We start from the raw sequence: 16,745 nt of genomic DNA, 5'->3' as shown, positions 1-16,745 counted from the left end.
GCCTGGGCAGAGACACTCTGAAATGATTTTTACTTACAGGCTCTGGACCCAGCCTCCATCCATGCCATCCTCTTCCTGGGGGAGAAGGAGGCTGCTCTTCCGCTGGAGACATTACCTGACATCCAGGTGAGGGGCAGGCAGTGTCGGCCGGGGCAGGGAGGAGTTGTTGGGATTTTGCTGAGCTGGGGTGATGAGCTGCAGAAGTCCCAGGTGAGGAGAGGCCCTGAAACGATGTAGCGAAGGTCAGTAATTGCAAGGCGCGGATGCCCCAACCCTGCGGCCCTGCCCCGAGTCACAGAATGACTTCTCTCTGGCAATCCCAGCAACACCCAGTGGGCACTGCAGCATGGTCAACAGCGACACATGGCATGAAACCTTTGTGAAAAGCTTCGTCTAGCCAACCCCGCCCCCCCTTTCTTTTCAGAAGGGGAAACTGAGGCCCAAGGCCCCAGAGCAAGCCCGAGCCAGAGGGGCCTTTTCCTCCTGATCTTCCTGTGTTTCTCTCGCTAGTTTCTCTCAGCATCTCTGGCTCAGACGCAGCGCTGACTTGGGACTGTGCAGGAAAGAGTCGGCTGCTTCCTCGAACTGGTGTCTTATGCAACAATCCTAAGTGTGAACCCCTGTGCTCTGCCCGGTTTCAGGGAGTGATTTTAGAGGGCTTCTTCCCCCTGTTAGGGACGAGGCACACTGTGAGCTAGAGACAGGCTTTTCAAGCTTTACGGTGCTTACGAGTCATGAGGGGATCTTGTCAAAGTGCAAGTTCCAAGGGTGCCTGGGACCCTGCATTTCTAACATGCTCCCAGTGATGCTGAACTTGCTGGTCTGTGGACCACACTTTGAGTACCAGGGATAACTAGCGGGTCCCCCCAAACCACAAATCCACCCAGTCCCAAGCTTAGGTGTCTGGAGCTGTTTGTAGCATAAACCTCAAAATTCTCTGCCTAGGAGAGGCAGTCACCTAGCCCCTCCTCCATGTCTTAGGGGGGAAACTGTTAGGATTTGGTGACCTTTCTCAACAGCTTCAAGGGAGAAACAACACCATGAGAATGGGACACCAGAGAATGGGACAAGGATTATAAAGAAATTACATGACAAGGGCCCGCTTCAATCAGTTTATGTGATTGCCTGAGAGCTGGGCTGGGAAAGAGCCAAGCTCAGAGGGCGCACGTGCTGTGATTGATTCGTGATGTCTGCCTTGGGCACAGGCTGGGGAGTGGCAGTACAGACGCTGTTTCTTTGCTATTCCTCGCCTGGGTCTGGCTCCGCATTTGGACTCCCCAGGATTCCCAGAGAAGACCCGTTGCCCAGAAAGCAACTCCTGAGGCCAGGGCCAGACTCACCTGTGGGAGGTGGACTGGTGCTGAGGCTGAGGTCTGGACATGGACTTGTCAATTGTCTGTGCCCAGTTCTCCTGACTCGCTTCTTTGTCTGCAGGTAGAGGTGCTGACCTCCTTCAAGGCCCTCAGCCACCACGTGGACCCCAGCCAGCTGCCCACAGCCCTGGACGGCTCCTTCCCCTACTGCCACAGCGAGTGGGTGCAATTCTTCCAGGTGTCTGCCATCACAGCCTTCGGCCCCGCGCCCTCCTCACTCCTTCTCTTCCTCCCTTCGCCATCCTGCCCCACAGATCCATCCACACTGTCAGGTTCAAAGCTAGTCCCTCAGCAAACGTTTATAATGAAGGGGCAGAGAGGAGTGATTGGGAGCTCAGGCTCTGGGGTCTGACCGCCTGGGTTCCAATCCCAGCTCTGCTGTGTGACCTTGGGTAAGTTATGTACCGTCTCTGAGCCCTTTTCCTCCTCTATAAAATGGGAGGGGGGTGTACTTATAGCACCTCCTCAGGGGGCTGTTGTGAGCAGTAGTTGAGTTAATGGGGGTAAAGAGCTTACAAGAGTATCTGGCATGTGCTGGGAGCTGTGTCGATGTTAGCTGAAAGGAAAATAAATGCAGACATCTGCTCCGTGCACCCACACAGCTCAGGAGCTCAGGGTCTGGTGGGGGCGGCAGGCATGTCTCCTCTTGTAAGAGGGGACGTTCGAAAACTGCCAGCGCTGGGCTCCTTTCCTGCATGTGCTCGTCCCTCCTCACCACTCACCGCCACCCTTCGAGGGGGCGTTTCACAGCCAAGGTAACCGGTGAGCACCCAGGGGTGGGGCGGCTCGCACAATGGTGCTCGGGATTATCAGCATAAACCGCATGGAAACCGTGCCGCCAGGGCCTGCCGGGGCTTCCTCTCGACCAGGGCTGCTCCTCCTCAGCACCATCCACAGGTCGGGCTGGATCGTTTGCCGTTGTCGGGAGCTGCCTTGTGCGTTGTAGCAGGATTAGCAGCCCCTCTGGGCTCTGCCCACTCTGACCAGGACCACCAAAACATCTCCGGACATTGCCCATGTGCCCTAGGGGGCAACGCTACCCCCCACTGAGAACCACCGGTCTGTACTAACAGTCTACAGCCTGGTTCTCTTCTTTTTAGAATCACGTCTGTTTTAAAAATAGGCCGTGCGTTCAAAATTCAGGTGGCACCGAAGGGCACTGAGAATCTCTTCTCGTCCTCTGGGCCCCAGCCCCCTTCTCCAATCAATCCACTGACTCTCGAACCACATTTCTGTTTTAAAACCTTCCCTTTAAATGAAGTCTTACCTAGAGACCCAGAATATAAAACTGGTAATGATGAAGACTAACACTCTTTGGGCCTCACGCCAGCCTGTAAGGCCAGAGCTACTGTGACCCCATTTTACAGAGGAAGAAGCGGAAGCACAAAGAGGTTAAATAACTTGCCCAAGGCCTCACAGCGAGTAAGTGGTGGAGGGAGCTGGGCTGCAGCGTCATGCCTCCCCCTCTCCTCTTTCTTCCCCGCCCTTCCCCTCCCCCAAGGCACCCCCACTGGCCCGGGGATAGCTCAGGCCTTCCTTCTGCCTCTCTCATCCCCAGCAGCAGTGGTTCTCAAAGTGGGGTCCCTGGTCCAGCAGTGTCAGCATCACCTGGGAACTTGGTACAAATTCACATTCTCGAGCCCCGCCCCAGAGGAGCTAAGTCAGAAACACAGGAGTGGGGCTCAGCAGCGTGGATGTTAACCAGCTCTCCAGGTGCTTCTGAGGCAGCTGCAGCTTGAGAACCACGAACCCCGCCCCCGAAGCCCCTGCTGTGTCCTTCTGGGTGGGGAAGGCGCCCTCCGCACTGGCCCAGGCTGACACCCCCTCTCCCGTCTCTGTTCCGCAGAAGGCGGAGCCTTTCCTGGCCGACCTCCGCCGGGCCTCCTGCCTGCTACAGGCGTCCATCAAGGAGTTTGAGAAGGGTGACCCCCCTGGAGGGGCACAGGTGAGCAAGGAGCATGGGGTGGGAAAGTCACACCACACCCCAAATTCCACAGACCAAGGGCTCAGTGAGGGGGACAGTCAGGTGGGCATGATCACCCCTGTTTTTCGTTTACTCACTTGACTAATGTTTATCGGGTACTCACTGCGTGCACCCAGGGACCCAGCCTGGGGCAAGCCGACTTGTCCCTGCCCTCATGGGGTTTGTGGTACAGTGGTAGAGGTTGTTGTTAAAAAGTGAACAAAGAAGCCCTGGCTGGCATAGCTCAGTGGATTGAGCATGGGCTGCAAACCAAAACGTTGCAGGTTCGATTCCCAGTCAGGGCACATGCCCGGGTTGCAGGCCATGGCCCCCAGCAACTGCACATTGATGTCTCTCTATATATATCTCCCTCCCTTCCCTCTCCAAAAATAAATAAAATATTTTTTAAAAAGTTATTTTTTTAAAAAGTGAACAAAGAAATGGACCTGTAGTTACAAATTGTGCCAAATGCCACGAAATGTGCCAAATGCCGCTCACTGAAGAGACGGTGCTTAAATTCAGGCCTGAAGCATGAGCAGGAGCCTGCATGGGAATAGGAGGGGGACTGGGCTCCAGGGAGGGGAAGGGCCAGCAAGTGCAATGGCCCTGAGGTGGGAGTATGCTTGGTATGTTCTGGAACAGCATGGAGGCCAGCATGGAACAGAATGAGCTGGGGGAGAAGGGTGAGGAGAAAACTAGAAGGTCTTCTGGATACAGCAGGGGCTGTATTAAAGAGGAACTGGGTTGGGAATTCCTTCTGAGTGGGCAGGGAAGCTACTGGAGAGTTTTAAGCAGAGGGTAGTTTGCACTTTGGGACCCTTCCTGCTGCCATGCAGAGAACAGACTGCAGGGGGAGCCAGAGTATAGCAGGAAGACCAGTGAGGAGGCCAGGATGGGTGTCCCGGCTAGAGAGGAGGAGGGCACTGGGACCACTGAGATTGCCATGGCGATGAGAGGAGTGGCTTGAGGAAATGTTTTAGATATAGAAAGGATGGACCTTCTGTAGGCTCTTGAATGCCAAACTGGGGGACCCGGACACGATCTGGCTGTGGGGAGCCCTGGAAGGTTGTAGGGGGAGAGTGGGGATTGGGTCTCAGGCCACCTTCCCACACTGGCAGGAGGCCTCCAGATGTCTGAACAAGTCCAAGGAGCTGATGGAGGCCGTGCTGAGGGACCCAGGGCTGCTGGGCCTCCAGCGGGACGGCGGAGCCACCCTGGCCAGGCTGCGGCAGGAGGCCAGCAGGCTGGACTTCAACCCGGATGTCAGGTACGGACACCCAGTCTTTTCCTCCCCCACCCCATGCTGTTCCTTAGAGTTTGGAGCTGGGGACCCATAAGATGGGCCCTGCAGATGCCCAGGATGGGGGCATCTGCAGGGCCCACGTCGTGTCCCTTCTCTGCTGCCCTCCTTCAGCCCCGGTCATCTTCAGGCTGGGGTGGAGGGACAGCCCTGCCTGACTCTGGCCACACTCACCGACCAAGTGCTTCTCTGACCCAGACACTGAGCTGATGAGCCTGGCCAGGAAGACCTCAGAGCCACAGAGTAAATAATAGATATTCCCGGAAAGTACCGATTTCCTTCAATGTAGGGGTGGGAGGGGAAATTGTTCATTAAAGCAGCCATTGGAAATATTTTATCTCTGCTGGAGCACACAGTTCCAAAGTGTGCATGAGCTTCCAACAATTTATTTATTTAACCAACTCTGAAACAGCACTTAGGATGACTTTCATTTGTTTTAGGGGCTTTACAAATAGTAACTTGTTTAATTCCCGCCCGTGAGGACACTACCACCCACCTAGCCGTATCCGCCTTTTACAATGGAGGAGCCAAGGCTCAGAGAGAGGTTGACCTGCCCTGGGGTCACACAGCTGGGATGTGGTGGGGCCAGGACTTGAACCCAGGCAGCCTGGCCCGGAAGCTTGAACACAGTGCCCTGTGCTGTGCCCACAGGCTGAGTCATGCTGGTATGAGCACTGGGCCAGCAGTGGGCCCTGGTACCGGGTGTGGAGTTGTCTCCCTGCTCCTCACATGGCCTGGTGCAGCTGGCTCTGTGATTCCCAGAATGTCCCCACCTCACTGGCTGGGCGCCAGGCCCCTCTAGTCCATTTGGCCACTGGACTCTCCACCAGGGGGCGCTGTGGTCCCACGTGATCCACTCTGGGTGTTTGTTCTGCTGATGGGCCTGGCAGCTCCCGCCTTACCGGCCCTTCCTCCCCACCCTCCCACCGTCAGGCAAGCTGGCATTTTCCATCCTGGTCACGCACCCTGGGCCCTCTCACCTGGAAGGAAGTGACTGGTGGGGAGCGGCAGCTGGATGGGGAGGCCCAGCACAGGACTCCCTCCAGACAAGCAGGCTTTCCTTCCCCCTCTTCTTTCCCTTTTCCTTCTGAAGCAAGACTCCCTCCCTGGCCCCCACCCAGGGCAGAGGACGGTAGGATGGGATTTAAGGGGTGTCAGGAAAGCCCCACAATCCCTCCCTTTACCTAAGTGTTACCACCTCTAGATCCCATCCACGATCCTTCATTCATGCGTTGCCGGCTTTGACTGTTTTAAAAACCCATCCTCAGAAGAAGCCTCGGACTGGGCTCCAGTTCAAACTGCCATGCCTGAGAGTCCCTTGCTCTCTCTGGACCTCAGTTTTCCCATCTGCGAAATGGAGGCAGGGGTGGGGGAGTGTTACAGCTACTCACTATCACTGCAATAGAAGTAACAAGCGCCGCCAGACCTGAGTGCCCAGCGAGCCCGTGTTGTTTTCAGTGCGAGAGGACCGGCTCTCAGCCCTGGCGGCCCTCCCCCACCCCAGCGTGTCCTGAGGAGGTTTAGGAAGCACGAGTGTCCAGGCTGCCCTCAGACCTGACTCAGTTGGCTGGGCGTGGGCCTGGGCATTGAGACTTTTAAAGCTCTCAGGGCGGGTTCTAAAGTGTAGCCAGGGTTGAGAGCCAAGGCGTTAGATGATTTAATCCTTGCGAGCAGTCTGAAGTGGGTGCTGTTATTTCCACTTTGGAGAGATGACAGAACAGAGACACAGAAAAGCTGAGAAATTTGCACAAGGTCCCAGGACAAGAAGGCAGCAGGGCTGGGATTTGAACCCAGATCTGTCCAGCTTAGTTCATACCTTCTTAGGTAAGTCCCGCTGTGTCTGCTGGTCCTTCCAGTCCCCTGGAAGACCAAGGCTCTCTGCCACCCAGAGAGCTTAGGGACCTGCCCACCATCACACAGCAAGTTGGCAGCTAGAATACCCAGGTCAGGGCCCAGGGATCGCTGGGAGTTGTGGGGGCAGGCCTGTGCCAGGCAGCAGTGCTGGGGAGGAGCTGCATCTCGGCCTTCTCTCACCTTCCTCTCCCTCCCAGGAGCCATCTGGCTGAAGCCACTGCCCTCTATAGCCTCTTGGATGAGCAGCTGCATGTCCTGGTCACCGCATCTAATCACCTCCTGGGGAGGCTGGAGCTCCGAGTCCGCCTGGGCCACCTGGAAGCTGCCATCCACCAGGTGAAAGGGGAGGCTGGCCTGGGAGATGTGGGGACTGCTGCCTGGCCGTCCTCCGCAGGGAAGGCCCTGCTCCAGGCCCTGCCGCAGCCGGGCACTCGCTCTGGTATAAGGACCTGAGGCTCTGGCTGTTCTTCGAGGGCTAGGCAGACATCACTGGGGTGTGGCACATGACGTGACTCTCAACAAGAGCTTAATTGTGAAGACCTAACCCCAAAAACTGCACTTACTGTCCACCAGCTGTATACCAAGCCCTGGTCCAGAGCCTTTGCCTGCATCATTGCTTTCTAACGCTGCCACTTACCATTGCTGTGGGGGAGGGGCTAGCATGTTTCTCGATGCTGGGAGGCACCCCGTCACCCGCCTGTGGTCACGCACCTGGGGGGTCTGATCTTGGAGCCCACATCTGTCACCACTTTATCTGACCTCAGGCGCTTAAACAATGCACCCCTTTGAGCTCGGGGCCGTGGAGCAGAGTGTGCCCTCTGGGTTCCAGTCCTGGCCTGGCACTTACTGGCAGTGTGATCCTAGACAAGTTACTTTACTACTCAGTGCCTCAGTTTCCCCCTCTGTTAAATGGGGGCTAATGTTAGTGCCTGCTGCTCTGGCTTTGCAACAATAGAGTAAGTGAACACACATTCTTTAAGATGCCCCAGAATAAGGAAACTTCTGCTTGTGAGGTCCAGAGCCACTTTACCTGCTCTGTCCCCGACTGAATCCTCATGTCTCTCCCATTTTGCCACTGAGTACACTGAGGCCCAGAAAGGGCAAGTGCCTCACCCAGTTCACACAGTAAGCTCATAGCCGGCCCATGTACCTTCCTCAACGGCAGGCAGCCTTTTCTCCAGCACTGTTTGCACTCCCCCAGGGATGGGGAGCTCATTACTCCTGAGGCAGCCCCTTTAATGATTGGGTGACACTGAGTGGTTAGGGTAAGCTGAAATTTGCCACCCCATGACTTCATTCAGACATGTGTGCCCTGCTCTGTGCAGGGTGCTGGCCAGGCCAGGTGTCCTCTGGGGTCCCACTCGGAAGTCCTCTCCCCTTTGAATAGTTGAAGACCATGACAGTGCACATCGCCCCCCGCCCACCCCCCAAAGCTGTCTCTTCTTCCCAGAGCTCGGAGGGTTCCCGTCCAGGCCAGTGAGTGCAGGCCCAGCAACTGAGAGGCTCGGGACAAGGAGCCCTCAGCCTCCAGAGAGGCGGGGGAGCTGGCCAAGAGACGTCTCCCCAGCAGCCCCTCGTGTCCAAACCTCCCTCCCCTGTCCCAGGTCAGCAACTGGATGGAGCAGGAAGGAAGCCGGAGCCTGCAAGCGCTGACCCCCAAGGACGGAAGCTTGGAGACAGTGGAGAAAGCCCACGTCGAATTCGAGGACTTCTTCCTGCAGGCTGCGGTGCGTCCCCAAGTCTGAGGAGCAGGACTGGAGCACAGGGAGAGGGCGGTGGAGGGGGCAGCCCGGCCAGGACAAGGGTGTGGGGGTGGGAAAGCACAAGAAAACTTCCGGAAACAGTGAGGAGGCCAGCTTGGATCATAATGGGTTCAGCTTAGACGCTGCCTCCTCCAGGAAGTCTTCAGGGACCACCAAATCCAAAGACAACCTATCTCAGAATCCCTCAGGATTCTCCCCAGGACAGTGGGGGATGGAGACAGGAGGAAAACAGACAGAAAGGGAAAACAGTGGGGACATAAGACTTTGGGGTCGGGGACGTTTTCCAGAAGAAGAGGACACTAAGCAGGGGCCCAGCTAGGTGAAATACACTGCCCCTGCAGAGGCGTGGGTCCCCGTTGTGTAGATGAGGAAACTGAGGCTCAGGAAGTCTCATAAGTCAGCAGCGGGGCAGTGGGAGACTTCTGACTGGGGGAGGCCTCAGCTAAGGGGAGCTGAGCGGGCGCCTCTCCCTCCCCGCTCAGGCCCAGTACCGGCGAGGCCTGGAGCTGTCCAAGCAGGCGGCGCAGGTGGAAGCCGCCGCCGGAGGGGCCGGCGAGGCAGGCGGGACAGAATTCCCAGAGCTGGCAGCCTTCGCCGCCACGCAGCGGACCTTCCAGGCCAAGCTGACCCACTTCTACATGGCAGCCGAGCGGCAGCGCACAGACCTGGAGACACTGCTCCAGCTGCACCGCTTCTGCAAGAAGGTGAGCCCTCCCCGCCAGCTGGGAGGCAGGGAGCGGGCCAGACACAGCGCTGGGCTCTGCACGTGATTCCTTCCACGGTCCTGGGGGTAGGGGAAAGTATTACTTCCATTTTCCAGAGGGAAGTAAAGATAGTTGGAGAGGTTGAGTCACCCTCCTAAATCCAGGTCCAGCTGATCCCTGACCCCAGCTTGACCCACTACACCAGCCATCCTCCCGGTGACCCTCAGATATGGCCTGCTTCTTAAACATTGGGATTTCTAAGATTTTTTTTACTATAATTTATTTTTAGACAGAGGGGAAGGGAGGGAGAAAGAGAGAAAAACATTAATGTGTGGTTGCCTCTCACGCACCCCCTCCTGGGGACCTGGCCCACAACCCAGGCATCTGTCCTGACTGGGAATCGAACCAGTGACCCTTTGGTTCACAGGCCAGTGCTCAATCCACTGAGCCACACAAGCCAGGGCCAATTTCTGAGATTTTAATCAAAGCCATAGGCCTTCTCTCCACACACAGATCTCTAGGCAACCTCGATCTTGGCTCGCCCCTTTGATTCAGGTTTGGAGAAACAGCATCAGAGAAGGGCTGTCACTGAGCCAAGGTCACACAGCGAGCTCATGGCACCATCGTAGTGCCCTTCCCCATGGCTCCCCTTGCCAGCACAGGTGGCGAGAGCGGGGCCAGGAGGGACAGTTGGCTGAGGGTGGCATGCTCAGAACAGAGGCCTCGGTCCTAGCCAGGAACCCGGAGTCTGGCCAGGAGGGTAAGGGAGAGGGGAGGGCTGCGGTGGTGGAGTGGGGGTGGGGGGCAAGCACGGAGTATGGGGGTGGGAGGCAAGAGGAACGCCATTTCTTTGCATCTATCATCTCTTGGCAATGCAATGTGGCAAGGCCGATCAGACCATTTTACAGATGAGGAAACTGAGGCCCAGAGAGGGGAAGGGCCTTGCCCGAGGCCACACAGCCGGAGAAAAGAAGAGCTGGAGTTTGAATGCAGACACATTCATGCCCTGTGACGTGCCCCATGTCCTCCTCCAAAGGAGGGCAGGGAGGTGGGGAATGGCGACCAGCTGGCCATGTCCGAGCCAGCTCGATGATGATGAAGAGTAGATGATAATTATGAGGGTGGCCTATGTATCGGCCATGTGCTCCGTGGCAGAGCCTCCTATAAGCGCTTCACACACCTTGCCCGGTTGGATTTGCACCGTATCTGTATGAGGGAGGGGTGCCAGCGTTGTTTCCATTTTACAGACGAGCACACTGAGGCCCCAAGGGGAAAGTGCCTGGCTCAAGGTCCCCCAGAAGGCTGACGGTTAGGCAGGATTTTACTTAAACACCCCCGTCTCTCCTAAATCTCTCCTAAACTTCTCATTTTCTGATGGGGAAACTGAGGCCTAGGGGGCCAAGGGAGCAGCCTGGGAGAGCCGTGACCCAGCAGGAACCAGACCCCGACATCTCTGGCCCAGACCCAGTGCCCTCAGCTGCCCCTCACCCCTGAAGACAGAGCATGAGAAGGGCCTGGCCCCAGCCTCCCAGCTGTCAGGCCAGCCCATCCTGCAGGGGACATCGGGGCCAGGAAACTCGGTATGCTTCAGAGGGCAGTAGGAGGGACTCCGGTCACTCACGCCAGGGGTGCTGGGAGGCCACTCTGTCCCCTGGGAGCGAGCAAGGGAGGCAGACGTGGGCCCTGACAGCAAAGGCTTCCCCCACTCCCACCCGCACAGAAGTCAGAGAGCCAGGCAGCGTCCGCCGGCCGCGTGGGTTGTGTGGCCTCAAAGACAGTCTCCCCGCTCTAGGCCGACGCTCCTCGTCGATGATGATGATGATGATGACGATGACAATAATAACCAATGCTTCGGTGGTTCTGATTATGTGCCTTGTTCCAGTCATTTTACACCTCGTTCTCCTGGCACACTAACCCTATGAGGCAGATACTAGGATTATGCCCGTTCGGTGCATAAGGAAGCACAGAGAGGTCAAAGAACTCACCCAGGGTCACACAGCCAGGAAGTGGCAGAGCTGAGATTCCAACCCAGGGGATTCGACTCTAGGGCCAGACTCACCAGGTAGAATTAAATTGCCGAGAGAATGAAATGTAAGTAACCCCCACCCTGGGCTTTGCTGAAATTTGGAATTATGATTTTTAACACCAATATTAGTATTATTATTAGTAGCCTCATGGATTAAGGGTATCTAGAAGCTTCTCCCTTGCTCATCAGTTTTAGCTGATTTCAGCCCTATTGACCTTCCCTGGAGAAACCAAAGTTGCTCAGGTCTGAGGCTTTGCACTCGCTGTTCCCTCAGCTGGGAATCTCTTCCCTGCAACCGACTGGCCTCTTGTCTTTCTTCAGTGCTCAGCTCGCATGTCCCTTCCTCACAGGGACCCTTCCTGACCACCTAGCCCCCCTTGCTCTGCCACCGCCCCGTGGGTATTGCTTCACGGGGCCCCTGGGATCTGAAAGTGTCCTGCTGCTTCATCACCTGCTTGTCTCCTGTCTGTCACCTGTGAGGTGAGCCCCGAGGCAGCAGCAGGTCTGACTGGGTCCTGGTCCTGTCCGCAGTGCTTGGCACAAGGCCAGCGCCCAGAGGGGCTAGGTGGACACTGTGGCCAGCCCACTGGGGCCAGCCCACTGGGGCAGCTGGAGGGAGGGAGGGAGGGAGGCTATGGGTGCACATGGGGATGTGGATCTGACCCAGAACCAGGAATCGTACGGGCAGTGGCCACCCTGACCCTGAGCCCCACTATGGTCGGCCGTCTCTCGTTGTCCGACCCGGGCAAGCCCCCTCTCCTCTCTGGCCCCAAATTTTAACCCGCACAACAAGGGTTGTTGGGGCAAGATGACTTCCAAGGCGTTACCCAACTCTGTCCAGCTCAGCCTCAAAGATGGAGTCCCAGACAGACAGGCAGACGGGACAGCCCAGTGCGGGGCCAGCCCTGGGTGCAGAGCGGGCAGGCAGCAGCCGCGGCACTAAATAATAATAACACGACCGCGCCGCTCACGGAGATTTATGGGGCCCTTTCCCGGCCATGAGCTCCGTGTGCTCCCGCGAATATGAAGCCATTTATCTAAAGACAAGTTCCCTTAATCCACGGAAAGATGGTTTCTTCGGAGAAAATGGTTCTCCAATCCCCACAGCCTAACAGCTCGCTGTCGGCTTCTAAATTAATGGAGAGAAAGATTATGTTTTTCACAAGCCGCCAGGAACGTGTTGGCTCCTTTGCAGCCTGCAGACATTTTGGGGGTGAAGTGGGGACAGGCAGAGCCCCAACACGGGGCGGAGGGGCTGGCGTGAGGGGACGGCGGGGCCTGAGCTGGCTGATGGTCTCTCCGGTGACAACAAGGGCCTGGCCCTGCCTGCGCCGGGTTCTCCTGCACAAGGAGATGCTTGGCAGACGCTCTCTGAGTTCAAATCCCAGCTCGTCCCCGACCTGAAGTGTGACCTGCTCACGTGATTTCACTCCCCTGAGCCTCGGTTTCTTCCTCTGTCAAATGGGCTGCTGGTGCAGCTGAGTGTGAGCGGACATGAGACACGTGGAGCCCAGGTGCTCAGTGAACCTGAGGCAGACTCCGCCCTCAGTGCTCCTCAGACAGGGTTCCGCAGTCCGAGGATCCGAATATTCGGCTCTCAGAAACTTTGTGTGATCATCTTGTCCAGCCTCCCGTTTCACAGGAGACGTGAGCCCCAGTTAGGCAGAAGGCCCTGCTGGCTCAGGTGTGTTAGATCACACCCGAGGTGCCCAGGATGCTGGGGGCCATTTCCCGGTGGCAGGTGTGCATACCTGGGGGAAGAGAGGGAAACCACTGTCATCACCATCCCCAGAGAAAACCACAGCCCTCACAGGCTGGGGGCAAGTTGTTAATGCAGTCCGTCGTGTCCTCACGGAGCGCCCGGGCGCCTCTCCTAGCTCGAACCCCACCTCCTCCTCCTGTCTCCCAGATGACCTGGTTCCACATGGACTGTCAGGACCTGATGACGCAGCTCAAGCTGGACAAGGCCCACAAGGCCAGCCCTGGGGACCAGCGCCGCCTCCACCGCTACCTGCAGCGACTGTCGTCCGAGTTCCCTGCGGAGAAGCTCGCGGCCATGGGGCTGCAGGCGGCCTCCCTGAGCCGGGAAGGCCTGGGCCGCGGCCTGTGGGAGGAGGCCCGGGCGAGACACGGGGAGATCCAGGCCCTCCTGAAGAAGGCCCTGGCCCACTGCCCGTGCCCGCTGGGTCCCACGGCCCACCTGGCACACCTGGATCTATGGGGGACAGCCGCCAAGGGCCAGGGTGTGAACGGAAAAGCCACTTCCAAGGGAAGGCAGGACCTGCCCTCCCAGGACTCCCTGGGCCTGGGTCATTCGCCGAAATCCCGTTGGCCTCCTTGGGCCCCCGGCGAGGGGCAGAACAGAACTCTCCAGGCAGGCCCTGTGCCCCAGGATGCTGGCCAGGCCGGAGAGGCTGATGAAGGCAAGGGCCCCTACAAGCCCCCGGACCCTGGCCCTGAGCGTTTTCTCGCCCTGCCCTTCTCCTGGCAGCGGCTTCCCAGGCAGAGTGGGATCCTGCATGCCACCGGCGGCAGCTCCTCCTCTGAGGGGACAGACTCACAGACGTCTCTGGAGGACTCACCCCAGACAAGCCCCCCTGCCTCGCTCTAGCTGGGAACCCCCACCGCTGCACCAGGCTCCAGGGGGTGCTGGGCTGGGGCAAAGGGACCGAGCCCATCAGGATGTGTGCCCCGAGCACTCCGTGGGCAGGGCTTGTGCTCAGGGCACAAGAACGGGCACCAAGAAACTCGGGGAAGACACGACCCTCAGGCGGTCAGGACAGGGTGCAGGAAGTGTGGGGTTGGCTCCCTCCCCCCCAGTACAGACCCGTCCAGAGGTCTCAGCCTTCAGCAGGCCACACGCCCAGCTGGGGTTCAGGGGTACAAAGCTTCCCCTTGGGACACAAGGGGCATTACTGCCCTCAGACAGAACTGTGAGCAGGGGATTGGGGGGGGGGGGGCTTCTGGCCATAGAGCCCCATTGAAACAGACCCGAGACAAGGGTCCGAGTGCACGTGTATTCGACAGTAATCCCAGGAACCACTGGGGGAGGAGCAGGGGGTGAGTCTGGGAAAGGAATAAAGGGGGTGTTGTCAAGCAAATAACTGAATGCCATTCCTGGTGCCATTGGCCTTGGGCAAAGAGAACCAGTCCCCTGCTGGAGACCAGTTAGTGTCCCGGGAAGGGCAGGGGCTGGAGGGGGAGTGGGAGGAGAAGGGAGCCTCTCCGCGTCTCTACTCTCCCTTCGGCAACCCCACCCATCGTGGGCCACGCACCCGTCTCAGATTCACGGTTCCCCACAGTCTGGTCCTCACACTCCAGAGACAGCCCTCAACCCCCAAAGTTCTCTGTCTTCTCCCCTCCCACCACGTCTCCTCAGGCTCTACTCTCAGCCCCCACCCCACCCCCAGGCTTCACCTTTCTTTAGGCATCCCCCACACCTAGCCCAGAGTCACGGGTTCTGCTGGTGGTGAGGGGGGACAGGGGCAGGAGCAAGATCCCCTCCAGCAGGTGGCGCTGGCGGACTGGGGACGAAGGGCAGAGGCCTTCACACCTCGGATCTGGAGTAGTAGACGGTCATTCACTACCCTAGCCCCAGCCCCGCCCCTCGCCCCCACAGCCCTCCCCTGAGTGGCATTGTTGCCCTGAGGGAGCGTGGGCCGGCCTCTGTCCCAGGAGGCATGACCAACAGGGCCTTCCGGCAGCCCAGCCCTGGAATTTTCCTGGCGCGGAGGCGGGTGGGGCACACGTCCTCCCCCACGGGAGGCCGTGGAAGGGCAGGGGGGCAGGACTGGAGCAGGCCCAGGAGGACACACTGGGCTTCTCAGGAGCTTCCTCAGCAGGGAGACCCACACAAACCTCAGGGCCCAGAGTGACTTCTGGAATCTTCCAAGACTCAAGATTTCGTCGTCCAGTGTGGTTTGGGGCCTGTCTGCCTCAGAACCAGTAGCAGAGTGGACCTAAGGCAGCTTGCTAGGGGATCCCGCCCCAGATCATTAAAATCAGACCCTTGGGGCCATCAGAGGCTGGAATCTGCATTTGTGGCCAACTGCTGGGCTCTTTGCCACGTGACACAGGGCAGAGGGGGCTGCTCTCTGGAAACTCGGGGGGCTGGGGGCTGAGCTAGCCCCCCACCCCCAACCAGCTCTGATTCTTACATTTCTCTCTCCTGCCTTCCATCCAGACAGGTCTGGGAATGCAGGAGACATTGGATCAGCCCATCTCCATCCACGCCTGTCGCCTCAGAGGGGGGCCAAAGGCTCTTAAAATGCTGTTGCTATAGCAACAGCATCCAGCCAGTGGGGACCACAGGCAGGGAGCCAGGGCACCTGGGGTTCAAAGATGGAAACTGACTTCAGAGAGACTATAGCTACTGCCATGAATGAGCAGGGGGAGGGCGGGGGGGGGGGGCGGGGGGAGGACGACAAGGAGGGGGATGGGTGATGCAAGAATCCTTGAGAGGGAGGGGTTCCCAAAGCCATCTTGTGCATCCCTCCGTCTCCAAAAAAGAACAACTTGTCTACTCACTGCATCCCCTGGGGGAGAGAGAGTGCAAAAATGAAACATCATAGTGAATCATCACAAAAGTAATGAATAATAATAACACTAATAGCTGACATTTATCTGTATTGTCTTTGTGCCTAGCTTGCTGCCAAGCCCTTGAACAGCTTCACAGCACTCACTGAATTCCTCACAACAGTCCCATGAAGCCAGCGCTGGTTTTTCCCCGTTTTAATAAGGAACAGACTGAGACTCAGGGAGGTTTGGCGGTGCCTTGCGCAGGGACCCACAGCCAGTGGCCGAGCTGGGACCTGACAGTGTGGAGGCCGCTAACTCACCCTTGGACAAGCCTGGGCTGAGTGCTGGTCTGCGGTGGCCGTAAGCTTTGTCCCCTCAGCAGTCCTGCTGTGCCGGCCACCGCCCTGCACCCAGGGGCCTTGGATGGCCTGGGCTCGGTCCTCTGGGCAGCATGCATGTCCAGTCTCCTGTAGCACACGTGGCAGTGTGGTCCAGTGGTCACTCACCTGGCTCTGGAGTTGGATGGAGCGGGCTCCCACCACTCACACACTGTGACTCCTTGGCCCAGTTATGCTACCTCTCTGTGCCTTGCTTCCCTCGCCGGAAAACGAGAATAATCAGACCTCAGAGGCTTGTTGTAAGTAGTGAAGGAGTTAATACATGGAAAGCCCTTGGAAAGGTGCCTGGAACATAGTAAGTGATCATTAAATGGTATCTAGTATTATAACTGGGTACCAGCCCAGCTAGCCTCTGCTTCCATTACCTGGCAAATCAGGGAAGAAATTTTTCCCAGAGGCCACCAATAAATTCCCAAAGAATCTGTCCCTCTTCGAATCGTGTAGATATCCCCATTTGTTCTGCGGATCCCCAGGTGTCGCTTGAAAGCCACGGAGACCTGATTTATTGAGTTTTGCCCTAACCTACGCACGGTGGGGGCAGGGGGTGGCCTCCGCCTCCAGGATTCCCCACTAGTGTCAACACAGCTCTGTGTCAGCGAAGCCTCAGCCGGAAGAGGCTGCCCTGAGGATGCGGAGGTGCAGCGCCTGTGGATTTTTTTAGAAAGTTCCATGGAATTTTTGAGAAAGTCTGCAGCCTGTTCTGGCAGGAAGAAGATGGGGTGACAAGGAACCCCAAGCCTGCCAGTGACGGCGAACATCCCACTGCGATGGGAGCCCCCGTGTAAGTCTCCAAGCTGGTGGGCAAGGGTGGTGGGAGCAGCACGGCCCGGGAGGCAGGGACCTCCC

The 16,745-nt window shown here is 57.8% G+C and overlaps 1 protein-coding gene across 1 annotated transcript in view; it reads left to right on the top strand.

Annotated features, from left to right (window-relative positions):
• KIAA1755 (KIAA1755 ortholog) overlaps nucleotides 1–14,337 on the top strand; it is a 34,461-nt gene extending 20,124 nt beyond the window's left edge. Inside the window, exons 7-14 of the mRNA XM_028524367.2 lie at nucleotides 40–126; nucleotides 1,435–1,551; nucleotides 3,220–3,318; nucleotides 4,455–4,603; nucleotides 6,688–6,826; nucleotides 8,095–8,217; nucleotides 8,736–8,957; nucleotides 12,893–14,337. Of these exons, the coding sequence (XP_028380168.1) occupies nucleotides 40–126; nucleotides 1,435–1,551; nucleotides 3,220–3,318; nucleotides 4,455–4,603; nucleotides 6,688–6,826; nucleotides 8,095–8,217; nucleotides 8,736–8,957; nucleotides 12,893–13,594 (1,638 nt within the window). The 3' untranslated portion in view covers nucleotides 13,595–14,337. The remainder of the gene's footprint in view (nucleotides 1–39; nucleotides 127–1,434; nucleotides 1,552–3,219; nucleotides 3,319–4,454; nucleotides 4,604–6,687; nucleotides 6,827–8,094; nucleotides 8,218–8,735; nucleotides 8,958–12,892) is intronic.
• Nucleotides 14,338–16,745: the final 2,408 nt, after the last annotated feature.

The sequence above is a fragment of the Phyllostomus discolor genome, chromosome 9 (genome assembly GCF_004126475.2).
Source record: "Phyllostomus discolor isolate MPI-MPIP mPhyDis1 chromosome 9, mPhyDis1.pri.v3, whole genome shotgun sequence".
NCBI classification, from domain to species: Eukaryota; Metazoa; Chordata; class Mammalia; order Chiroptera; family Phyllostomidae; genus Phyllostomus; species Phyllostomus discolor.
This window is presented reverse-complemented; position numbering and strand designations above follow the sequence as displayed.